This window comes from Ailuropoda melanoleuca, chromosome 1 (assembly GCF_002007445.2).
Source record: "Ailuropoda melanoleuca isolate Jingjing chromosome 1, ASM200744v2, whole genome shotgun sequence".
NCBI lineage: Eukaryota > Metazoa > Chordata > Mammalia > Carnivora > Ursidae > Ailuropoda > Ailuropoda melanoleuca.
Genome location: NC_048218.1, coordinates 78,038,872 through 78,051,265, shown reverse-complemented (window position 1 = coordinate 78,051,265; position 12,394 = coordinate 78,038,872). Strand labels below are relative to the sequence as shown.

The 12,394-nt window shown below is 50.4% G+C and overlaps 1 protein-coding gene across 3 annotated transcripts in view; it reads right to left on the bottom strand.

Annotated features, from left to right (window-relative positions):
* The window catches only part of DGKG (diacylglycerol kinase gamma), a 193,114-nt gene that overhangs the window by 89,127 nt on the left and 91,593 nt on the right, over positions 1 to 12,394 (bottom strand). For 2 of the 3 annotated variants that reach the window (XM_002915692.4, XM_019795766.2), the window contains 3 exons: positions 10,513 to 10,598; positions 6,203 to 6,292; positions 4,026 to 4,186 (listed from right to left, as the gene is read on the bottom strand). In XM_002915692.4, coding sequence (XP_002915738.2) covers positions 4,026 to 4,186; positions 6,203 to 6,292; positions 10,513 to 10,598 — 337 coding nt within the window. The remainder of the gene's footprint in view (positions 1 to 4,025; positions 4,187 to 6,202; positions 6,293 to 10,512; positions 10,599 to 12,394) is intronic. The other variant, XM_034661556.1, reaches the window with a different exon arrangement.

Sequence of the window (12,394 nt, the reverse complement as noted above, 5' to 3'; positions counted from 1 at the left end):
ATACATACATGGCAGCAGGCTCCTGACATCAGTCAGATATTCCAGGTCCTTCAAAAGGGGCTGAGACTTTGCAAGGCTGTCTTTGCCAAAGAGTCTGACTCTAATTATCACAAGGAAGTAAAAATTGCGGGGTGGTTTACATACCTACTTCTCCTCTTACAAAGTTGGGGAAGTCAAATAGGGAGGAAGAGCTTCTGCAAATGTCAGCCCTAGATTCTGTTAGAGTCGCGTGTTGGCTACTTGTTTTCTCAAGAATTTCCCTTTCCAACTTTTAAAGAGCGAGCATACAAACCCTGCAAACATTTTATTGAGAGAAGCCTAAGGGTACACCAAGGAGATAAAAACTGTCCCGGTTCCTCACTGCTTTGCAATAAAATAGTAAACACGCACAAGTGAAAGGTGTATGAAAAAAAATCATGAGAAAGATATTGTGAAGTTCTTTATAACTTGAAAGACGAACAGATTGGATTATTATAAGTCAGCCCCAGGCAAATAAATACCCTGACCACTGAACGTGATGAGAATCTGTCAGTATGCATTTCCTTCGGGGACAATTAGGTGGTCTCCTTTCCTTCCTCCTGTCCCCCAACTTCCTTCCTTCCTACTTATTTGTAAAAATGAAATTAAAACCATAATCATTATGGCTCTTGGGATTAGGGCAGGGTTATGCAGGTAAGCTGAGGCTGTTTATTCCTTTTTGGTGTGTTTATCCATCTGGTCAGGAAATACTAAGTGAGTGAAATTTTTTTGCATATGGAACTGTCTAGAGGCAGGCAGGAGGTATCAAGAATCATGTTTTGGCAGCCAGAGCTGAGTGTGTCAAGAAAGAGAAGATGTGGGGCTAGTCTCTGAAGGCATCCATGGCTGTAGGTGGCTATCTAGAAGTTCCCAGGCAGGGCGCCTAGCCCTGCTATTCAGCTCTCCCTTCTGTCCGGCTGCTGATAGGGCCTGCGTCCCCTCCTCACTATCATTTTTCTCCTTCATCTAGTTCAGTTCTGGTCTCTGCTCCTGTGTAGGAACACTTCCTTTGACCATTTTTCTTTGTTCTGATGGGCTGTCTCCACTCACTGAACACTGGGTTGGGACCGTCTTCATCAGAATTATCTCAGAGCCCTGTTAAAAATGCAAACTTCCAGACCTTGCCCAGAGGAACTGAATCAGAATACAAACCAGGATCTGTCGTGGGGGTGAAATTTGCATCTCTGAAAAGTACCAGTGAGCCATCACACGCTAGATGCTGAGACCGCCCCCCCTCCCCTCACCCAGTGTTACTATGAAGGAAAGCATTTGCAGACGGAGGGGGCTGTGCAGAGTCTGCATGGCTCCCGGACCACAGCTCAGTGGGCTTGGGAGCTCAGCACTACTCCCAGCTGAGACCTGTCTCTGTATTGTTCTGAGCTACGGTTGGTTCCTTCTTACAAAATGCAAAGGGGTAGTGACTATACCTACCAATAGGGCACCTGTGCCTCATGGGCAGCAGGGACTCATAAATGTTAGCAAGCTATACTCTGGTTACTATAGGAAAAAGATGCAAGTTTTTGTGAAAATGTCATCACGGGAAGCCCATGCTCTAGAAGCCTCCTGAAAGTCAGACATGTCAGTCATGTCTCAGGGGCAGTATCTGAGGGCTACGTGTTCCTGTTGGGGGAAGCGGGGCTTGAGCTGGGGGTTCAAAAATGACAGCGGCTTTCGAGCCAACGAGAAGAGGGAGGAGGGGTCTGCCTAGGTCCCTGGAGGCGGCAGCTGGAAGAGGCCTAGGGAGAGGCGTCTCCCCTAACTGAGGCCAGGTGAGCTGGGGAGATAAACCAGATCAGGGCACGGGGCCCTGAACATGCTGCCAGTCCAATCCGCCATCCTCTCAGACCCTGACTGTTGGTCCAGCAATGCCCCTCTCTTCTGTTGCAGTAACAGAAAAACTGTGCTGGCTTAGGAGCCAGAAAATGAGAGCAAATCCCTTCATCCGACTCTTTGTATCCTTATCTACAACATGGAGATAATACTGCCCTTCAGAGTAGTCATAAGAATCAAGAAAATACCTACAAATATGGTAAATTTTACATTCTTTAAATATATAGTATTTTGAAACATCCTTTCCTCTTCCATGGTTCTTCTAGTATTCTTATTAAAGATTTTATTTATTTATTTATTTATTTATTTATTTATTTATTTGAGAGAGAGAATGCAAGCACACAGTAGGAAGGGGCAGAGGAGGAGGAAGAGGGAAAGAATCCCAAGCCAACACCATGCTCAGTGCAGAGCTGACATGGGGCTCAATCTCACGACCCTGAGATCACGACCTGAGCTGAAACCCGGAGTCAGACACTCAACCAACTGAGCCACCCAGGTGCCCTTCTAGTCTTCTCATTAAAAACCCTTTCCTTAAACCTGCTCTTCCCTCAAGCTACCTATCATTTCTCCTTCTATTTCCTTTTTCTTTTAAAGCCAAAGTTTTCAAAGTAGACACAGGTAAGGATGGTCGACAAGTATAGCTGTCACCTCATCGGGGCCTGGATGGTAGGTTTGGAGGGATTCCTATGCATCTGAGACTGGGCAGCATAATTTCAAAGATAGGGAAACAGAGAGGAAAGACTGTAAGGCACAGAGTGCCCATGTCAGTGTCCGGCCCTTGCTAGTCAAGCGTCCTGAGTCCCCGTCTGTAAAATGAGGGCTGTGGGGACAGTGATATCTGCAAGACCGCGATGAGGATCGCAATATATAAGGTCTAGCATAGTGGAGAGCACACAATAGGTGCTCAATAAATGCTAGTGTTTTTGTTGCATCCCCATCCTGAACCCTAGATCTGTCTGTGGAATGGATGGATCTCTTTTCTTCCTGATCCCATCCTCAACAGTGCTGGAAGCAGGGTCTACCCCCATCCGCTTTGGACCAGGAGCTGCGTTCAGTAGAACAACTGAGTTGTGCTAGATGTGCCAGGGGCTGGAGGGAGACAGAGGATGCGGCACTGTTCTTGCGCTGGGTGTGTGTTGGGGTGTGTGTGTGTGGATTGGGGGGGTGTGTTGGGGTGTGTGTTGGGGTGTGTGTGTGTGTGTGTGGATTGGGTGTGTGTGTGTGTGGACTGGTTGTGTGTGTTGGGGTGTGTGTGTGTTGGGGATGTGTGTGTGTGCATGTGTGTGTGGATTGGGTGTGTGTTGGGGATGTGTGTGTGCGTGTGTGTGTGTGGATTGGGGTGTGTGTGTGTGTGTGTTGGGGATGTGTGTGTGTGTGTGTTGGTGTGTGTGTGTGGATTGGGTGTGTGTGTGTGTGTTGGGGATGTGTGTGTGTGCATGTGTGTGTGTGGATTGGGGGTATGTGTTGGGGGTGCGTGTGTGTGTGTGGATTGGGGTGTGTGTGTGTGTGTGTTGGGGATGTGTGTGTGTGGATTGGGGGTGTGCGAAATGGGCACATAAACCAATCTCTTGAATCAAATGCAGAGGGGGCACTGCTGGGGTGAACACAGAAGACTGTGGAAGCACCAAAGAGGAGCATGGCACTCACCCATGGAAGGGTTCAGCTGGGAGGAGGCACCCCAGGGGTTTATGAGTACTTGGAGCATAGGGAATACAGTTGAGATGAGGGGAGAGAACAGGGGAGAAGGAATTCTGACAGCTAAGTTAGCTAAGCCGGTTTGGGACCACACGGTCCTTCTTGGAGATCAGAATTCTCCACTCGGGAAGCTCACATGAGAGTCTTCTGACTTTGCCCCTTGGTTATTTCTTGGTATTACTTCTTTTAAATTGTTTCAAATTATGCAAAGGGTAAATCTGTTTTTTTTAAATGTCTTATTTTCTTATGTTAGTTAAAATTATAGGGGAAGGAGTTTCCCCCATCATCTAGGGTGGGGGTTTGGTACATTCAGGGTGGCCATGCCCAGGCCACACGCAAGGATGCTTGGACCCAAGTCAAGACTGGGGGAGCTGGGAGAGGTGAAGAGTAGGGACCTAGAGGGGGACGATGGAGGACCAGAACCTTTCTGCCCACCCAGATGTTTCTCTTCCATGCAGAAAGGCAATCCTTGACCAACTCACCACACCAATGGAGAAATAATTGTTCATGATGTTGTACGGAACCTGATCTCCGTTCTCCACCTCCTCTCTGGGGATGACTTCCAGATGCCAGCGGTCCAGCATCACCAAGGGGCTCTGTTCGATGTCCTTCAGGATTTTTGTCAAGCTGCCCCCTTCATAACCTGTGAATTTGACCCCAGGGCAGAAAGGTTAAGTTGTGGCTGACATACAGGCAGCTATCAGGGCAGGGAACTCTGTGGGCATCTGTGACCAGGAGACACCCCCAGGGTGTCTGGGGGCCAGAGACACTTAGGTTCCCTGAGCCATGGAGAAGGAGAGGACAACAAGGTGTAATCAGAAAGAAGCTGGGGAGATTTGGAAGGTATAGCAGTGGGGGCTAGGGGTGAGGGCTGGCCAAAGTTGGGCAGCAAGCCCTAGAGAATGGGTGGTCTGGGGGCTGGGACGCTGCGCACGAGAGAACAAAGGATCCATTCCAGGACTGGGTCACGTTGGAGACAGTGTGGTAGGCAGAATTTTAGGATGGTCTCCACTATTCATGCCCCACCCCCCAGGGGTATACACCCTGCAATTCCCAGGACTTATAAATAAGATAGGACAATGATTTGCCATACTATATGGCACAGTTGACGTTAAACAAGAGAGGTCATCTGAGTGGATCTGACCTAATTAGCTGAGTCCTTAAAAAGGACTGGGCTTTTCCTTTGGAAACTGACTCAGAGCTCTCATTGAGAGGGGTTTCAGGTGAGGGAGATTCTCTGTTGCTGGCTTTGAAGATGGAGGGACCCATCTGTCAAGGAAAAAGGAAGCCTCAAGGATTTGATAGTGGTCCCAGCTGATAACCAGCAAGGAAACGGGGACGTCAGTCCTATAAAGGACTCAATTCTGCCAATAACGTGAATGAGCTTCGAAGCAAATTCTCCCTTCAGAGACTAGAGAAGAGCACAGTCTGTCCAACACCCTCATTTCTGGCTGAGGCCCAGAGCAGAGAACCGAGTCATGCTGTTCCAGGCCTCCTGACCAACAGGACCGTGAGTTAACAAATGGATGTTTTAAGCGTCCACATGTATGATCTTTGGTTATGCAGCAATACAAAAGCAGTATAGAAAGTGAATTGTAAGTCATGAGAGGTTGGTGGAAGAGACAGTGCTTTCCTTCAGGTAACACTCCCATGTTCCTGCTTACCTTTAGGGCAACACTGAAGAGTATTTTTAAGTTGTTAGTTTGGTTAGCTCCTTAGGGATGCCTCACAAGATAGCAATGGTAGCAACTATGTAGCCGAGGGCCTGGCGGCTCTCTGGGAGCCCAGGGCTGGGCCTCCTGCGTGAAATCTGGGCTGGGCTCTGCTGCCTAGACGCGCAGCTTCTGCTTGTCCCTCTTGAACAGAGGTCTCTTCCGGAGCCTCAGTGTGTGGCCGAGGACATCTGTTCCTGCCAATGTCCTTCTGGGGCTGGCTCCTGCTTCCTCTGCTCCTGCCACCAGTCATGTACCCAGCTCTGAACACTGACCGCTGCCTGAACTGGTCTTGAATCCTCGCTGAATCGATCAGCCATCTGGAAGCCCATCCCAGTTCTGCCTGCCAGCCTGCTCTGTCCCTTCCATGTGCTGCCCTGACCTCCTCTGCGTTCTGGAGCAGTCCCAGCTCCATGGGGGGGCGGCCACACTCTGCACAGTTCTCCTTAGCTCCTGCCCCTTGTCCTGTGAGCTGGTCAGCACTTTGAGATCCCCCACAGGGGGACTGCAAAAGGAGGGCAATGGCCATGGGGGCCTGTGATGATCTGGATGCCCCTGGCAGCTGGCAGCATAGCTTTTCGGTCTGCATTCTGATTCCTAATTCCGAAGAAGAGCAGTAACTTGGAGAGGAGGGAATCTTATTCAGGAAACGCCTGAGCGAGGCCCTGCTAGAGTAACACTGTGGGGGAGCTAGAGGAGACCATCCCAAAGCTATGTCCTGCCAGGGTGGGCAGGCTTTAGGCTGATGGTTTCAGGATCAGAGTAAATAGACCGAGGGGTTAGCACAGGTCTCAGCAAGGCTTGGGAGGGCAGGGGGAATGGTCATGGAGTAGCTAGGACTCTGTGGAATGTAATTCTTTAAAGGGAAGTTTGGCCCAGCCTTGCGGAGCATCCCTGGAGATTGGAGTGCCTGTCCCCAGGGTAGTGCCACTGGCACGCAGACTCACCTCCTCCCCAGCGGAGACAGCGGGCCAGGTCATTTCCTGTGCCAAGAGGCAGGACAGCCACCGGTGGGTGCTTTGCCAAGTTGGCCTTATCTACAACCCATGCAGAAGAAGAGAAAACCGTATGCCACCAGATTACGGACCCTGTGGGTTATTTAATGACCTCTGATCTGATGATTAAAACCCCTTCATAGCATCTTCATTTGCAGAGCCCCCATGATGGAGAGCACACTACTTCCCAAAGCCATCTCTTCCCTCTGCAGTGCGTGAACCGCTACGAAGGATTCTTTCATATCGAGCTGACTCTGTCTCCCTATCACTTGCACCTGCTTATCCTCATTTCTTCCAAATTCTTTCCTTTGAGGTGACAGCACACCTCGAAAACATTAGTTTGTAATCATAACTAACACCTTCTCCATTTGTCCCTCATTCTCTTCATAGATGATGGCAGTGAGGGTCGGACGAGGAAAGTAAGTCCAGAGTCAAGATCAAATCCAGAGCTCTATGGCCCCAAGTCCAGGCTCCTCCTTGCTTCATGGGCTAGGCAGGTGCACGGAGAGTAACACAGGTGGGTCTGAGAAATCAGGGAATGGTGAGGCATTTGAGAGACTGGAGCTGTCCCATCTAAGGTCATTCAGGTTCAAAGTTTAAAAATAATATTGTGTCTAACAAACAAAACCTCAAGGTGTCATTTGGCACCCAGGTACGAGTTTGTCACTTCCCCCACCTCCCAGCCTCGCAAATCCACAATTCCCAAGCTGATCTGCCATGTGGCTTGTGAAGAAGCATCAGACCGAACCGCTGGAGGAAACACAGCAGAACATGCATGGTTTCACCTGCCTGCGGACCCACAGCAACATGTCTGCGGCACTGAGGAAGGCGGGACAGGCACAGGCACACACTGGGCTCCAGGGGGCGCCACTGACATAGGCTGCAGCACACCCGGGGCCTGGGGATGTGAATGAGGTTGACTGAGGGGTACGCGTGGGGCGGGGGGGAGGATAAGCAAATGGGGCGAATGCTAGGACTGCCCCCGCAAAAGGGGAGTTCACAGGTCCCCCAGGTTGTCTGGCTCATGCCACAAGTATCTGAGCTCAGGTAAGGCCCAGGGCTGAGCCCACCCCCAGGAGGTTTGAGATGCGGGACAGAGCAAAGCAATGGGCTCTGTCATTGTTCCCGGAACACGTGCTCAGAATTTCTGCTTCCCTGCCTTTGTGCCTGCTGCTCCCTTTGCCTGGAAGGCCCTTGTTTCCTTACATCTGCTCCTCCTGTGGTCCCCGTCTCAACAGGTCAACCGTCTTCATGGTGTTGAGGCTAGAGACCTGGATGGCATCCGAGGTTTGCCCCTCTCCCTCACCCCGCATCCGTTCATACAGCTGTTTCCACGTGCTGTTTCCTTAATAGATCTCTCAGCCATCCCTTCTCGCTACTCCTATGGCGATGCCTGAGTTCAGGTACATGACTCTTTCCCATGGGTCCTAAAGCTGCTGCTTCCTCTTTGCTTTGCCAACCTCAGTTTCCCCTAGTGGCTCTTCACCCCTTTCGGGCAGGTGATCCCTTTCCCTCTGTCATGGCTCCCATCATCTCCAGCATGGCACCGGGCTCTGTCGACGTGTCAACCATGCTGAAGTATTTTCAGTGCCTTAAGTCACAAGCTCTCTGTTGTTTAGGCGCTGCCCCAGGAGGCCCTCCCTGGTTGCCCTAGTCTAGGCCAGGGGCTTCTCCAGAGTGTTTCTTTAGCACCAGGGACGATCTTATAATTGACTCTTGTAATTGACTACTCGTCTGTTCTCTGAATGCACTGTAACCCCCTTGGGGGAGCACTGTCTCATTCATCAGTGTCTCTGCACACATTTACTGAGGGCCTTCTACGTGCCAGGTGCTGTGTTAGGTACTGTGGCTCCAGTAGCGGGTCAAAGTGCCGTGACACAGCCTCTCGCGGTGCTTCCAATTGAGAGGGAGAGACAGATATTAATAAAGTCTTCGTATAAATGATGCATAATCTCAAATTCATATTGGAAAGGGAAGAAGTGGGATCATGTAATAAGGTGACTGAGGCTATGTGTCAGGGAAGGCTCCTCTCAGGAAGCCATACTTTGGCTGAGATCTGAAGTAGAAGCTGACCAAGGGATGGCCAGGGACTGTACCAGCCAGGAGGAACCATTTGTGCAAAGGCCCTGTGGTAGAAGGGAGACTGGTATGTTCAAGGGTCTGAGAGAGGGACTAGGTGGCTAGAGTTAAGAGAGAGAAGAATGGAGGTATGAAGGAGGGCTGGAAGGGTGGGCAGCTATGGAGCAGCAGGACCTTGCGGGTCATTTAAAAGGCTTTTGTCTTTATCCTAAGGGTAATGGGAAGCCACTGATGTGTTTTACACACATCACAAACCCACTGACATTCAGGGAAGAATGCTCTGGTTGTAGAGCATAAACAGATCAGCAAGGGGGCCAAAATGGGGTGGCAGAAGGCGCTGACTAAGCGCTTTAATATTCTCGAATGAATGAACGTTATGCAGTTATTCCTTTCACCGCTGTGTTCTCTAGTCAGGCCACCAACCTGTCATTTGACCTTTATTCTTTCAGTTGTGGGCATCTCCTTTCCCCTGTCTTCTCTACAGATGAATTTTATAAAACCACCAAAGCCGACATTCTCCTTCGTGATGGAGAGGGAACCATGCGAACAGCTCCCAGGACGGCAGCCACCCAGCCTCTGCTGATCAGCGTTTCCTCCCTGGGCTCCCAGAGGATGCCTCCCCCCCTCCCACAAACAACTCCTGAGCTGGAGGTGACAGGAGAGCGTGGGTGGCTGCTTGGCAGGGCTGTGTCCATGGAAACCGAAGCGCCTGTGGGGAGCAGAAGGTGGCAGGTGTGCTGGGTGTGGTCCCACCCCTCCTGGTGGGCTGCTGACGACCCCCACAGGCATGGCCTTCCCTTGCCCTGGTCAGGGTCTGCCCATGCCCACCCCTGATGCCTCTCTTCCTCTCATCCTGTTGCCTCCACCTTCAAACAATATCCAGAAGCTGACTACTCCTCACCACCTCCTCTGTGTCTCCTGTTGTCCAAGCCTTGGTCACTTGTCACTCGGATTACTGTAGGAGCCTCCTGACCGGTCTCCCTGCCACTGCCCTTTCCTCATGGTCTGTTGTGCCCTTCCTCTGCTCCAAACCATGCAGTGTCTTGGGACCTTTCCTGTATGAAAGCCATATTCTGTCTACTGTCCGCACGTCCTGGTCCCCGGGCCCTGTGCTATCTCTGCTGCATCCTGTCCCTCTCCTGTCACGCACCCTGCACTGAGTGTGCTCTGCAGCCCTCCTACTGCCTTCAGCAGCCTGGCCTGCTCCTGCCTCAGGGCCTTTGTATCTGTTGTTCCTTCTGCTGGAACAGCTCTTTCCTCAAGTATCCTCACGGATCACCTCTCTTCCAGGTCTCCACGCAAACGTCATCTGCTCTGTGAGGTCTTCCCCAAACACTCAGTCTTAGACTGGAGACCATCCCCTACCCTACCTAGCTTGCCCCTTCCCTGCTGTATTTTTATCACCTTCTGACATGCTGTATGTTTCCCTTGTTTTTTTGTTGACTGCCTCTCTCCTCCCCCTAGAAAGGAAGCTCCAGGAGGGTGGGATTTCCACACGTTTGTTCTCTGCTGCATCTCCAGTACCTGGAGGAGAGCTCGGCATGTGGAGGTGTCCAAGCAGTATTTATGCGAGGAATGACAGACAATTCCAGAGTTAGTCTCCATCATTTACGAAGGATGAGATGTCCAAGGACCCGCAGATCCAGGCAGAGCTGGACTGAAATCCAGGCCTCCTGATTCCCAGCCTGGGCCCTCCCCACTGCCCTTCTGATCTAAACATACTGGACACAGAACAGTGTGACCTTTCTTTGCTTGTAATGATCTGCACTTTCTAGGTGTGCTTTCTGGACTCAGGCTCAGGGGCTCATCCCAAGGATATTTGCCCCAGGCTACACACCTATGCTCAATTCTCTGTCCTCTACCCACTACCCTGGGTCTGGCTGGAGTCCTAGTCCTCCCCTGCGGCTCCGCAAACGGGCCTGTCCTGCCACTGCCCAAAGCCCGGCCATGACAGATATTTATGAAGCAAGGCCTAAAACTAAAACACTTACACCTGTACCTGTGGGAATCCTTCCATTTCTCTTTTCCTCCCAAAGTTGATATATAGTCAAGCAATGGCCCAAGAGTAGAAATAAGGATGAAGAAGACATGGCTCCATTTCTCCTTCCTGTTGATTGCCTTCCTCTGACTTTCAATACACTTATTATAGATAAACTCTAAAGCCCCTCCCAGCCCATTCTTACCAATGCAATCCAAAATCCAGCCAACTGTCCCATCTCCTCCGCAGGCTAGAACTCGGAAGTCCGGAGTATCACGGAAAAAGTTCAATCTGGGAAGTAAAAGGCCAAAATGGTCTTCTTTACCAGGCTGTGGCTGACATTTGACCCTACTTGAGTCAGAGTCTCCCCACTTCCCTGGGAGTATGTTACAGCCCTGACTCCCTTGGGGTTGAAAGGGTCACATTGTGTTCTGAAACCAGAACTTCCTAAGGAAGGGGTGCCACTGGAGCACAGAGGAGAACCCTGGGGGGCCGTCCTCGTAGAGGGAGAGTCTGACTCAACATTCAACACAAACAGAAAATGGTTTTCTAGCAATTCTCTACTATTCGTGCAGAGGAGGCCATAGTTTGCTTCTTTGGGCACCAATACAACTAACCCCCAGCGCTCAGACTCCTCTCTGGCTCTCCCGCCTGCTCTGTCCTCACAAACGCTCCTTTGAGCCAGATGCAGTGAACCAGCTGGGCCTTCATCCCACCGTGCTGCAGGTCCAGACCCGAGCGGAGGGAGCATCGTCTCCCCTCCGGGGCCTTCACCCTCTAGAGCAGGGCTCTTAACTGGGGGTCCACAAATCTCTAAGGGATCGGTAGCTAGAATCCAGGGGGCCATGGACTTGGGAGGAGAAAATGTTACATTCTTATCTTCCCTGAGCTCTCACTGAGATTTAGCCTTCCCAGTTATGGAAGTGGGCAACAAATCACAGAGGTATGAACAATACCTATGACTTTGTTAGATGTCAATTCAGGTATTTTCATGTTTTATTACAGCTGCTGCCCCATACTATCCCTTATGCTCATCACCACTTTTGATTAACAACAGTTAACCTGCCTCTGGATCTTGCCAAAAATGTGTGAGTAAATCACACATATTCCCATATCCCAATATTTTTGTTTTTAATATTTTGATAACTGTCTTTTCATATAATCAATTTCCCTGGTGATCCCATATATTTCATTTTACGCATTAATAAAAATTCTGAGAAGAGGTCCGTTGGCTTCATCAAGCTGCCAAATGGGTTTCTGGCACAAAAAGGGACAAAAATCTCTGCTTTAGAACAAATGTGACCTGTCAACACCGTGGGGTGGGACATGGTAAGTCTTTGTCCAGCCTGGTGGTCTGAGAAGACCCGGGGGCTTTCTGAGTCACTGATGCGTATGTGGGCAAATCAACATTTCCTCCCCTCCCTGACCCTTGCAGACCTCTGCTCTCCTCTAGGAAGTGAATTTTGAAAGGAGGCTCCTTTCAGCTAGACAGCCTGCCTGATTACAGGCTGACACAGCAAAGATACTCAGGGCACAGCAGTCCTGAAAGTAGCCACCAGGCTTGTCATGCAGGACAGCAACCATTTAGGATGAATGAGGTTAAGCTACAGTACTGCGTTCGGGTATTACAAGGCCCTGAGAGAGAGGGGGCTGGTAAAGGTACTTGCAGGCTGCCTTTCGGTCACAGGTCATGATGGGGCAGTAATTACGATCATGGTGACAATGACGGTACCCACAGCAGCCTAGGTGGCTCTGTTCAGAAATCAGTTTTTTTTTTCTTTTTTTTTTAAGATTTTATTTATTTATTTGACAGAGATAGAGACAGCCAGCGAGAGAGGGAACACAAGTAGGGGGAGTGAGAGGAAGAAGCAGGCTCAAAGCGGAGGGGCCTGATGTGGGGCTCGATCCCATAACGCCGGGATCACGCCCTGAGCTGAAGGCAGACGCTTAACCGCTGTGCCACCCAGGCGCCCCCAGAAATCAGTTTTACACATAAGTCATGGCAGAGGTGCTGGGCTTGCACTCAATGTTTCTTTCTCCTTTTAACTGGGTCTTGTGCCATCACAGCCGTATAAATAATAGTTTTG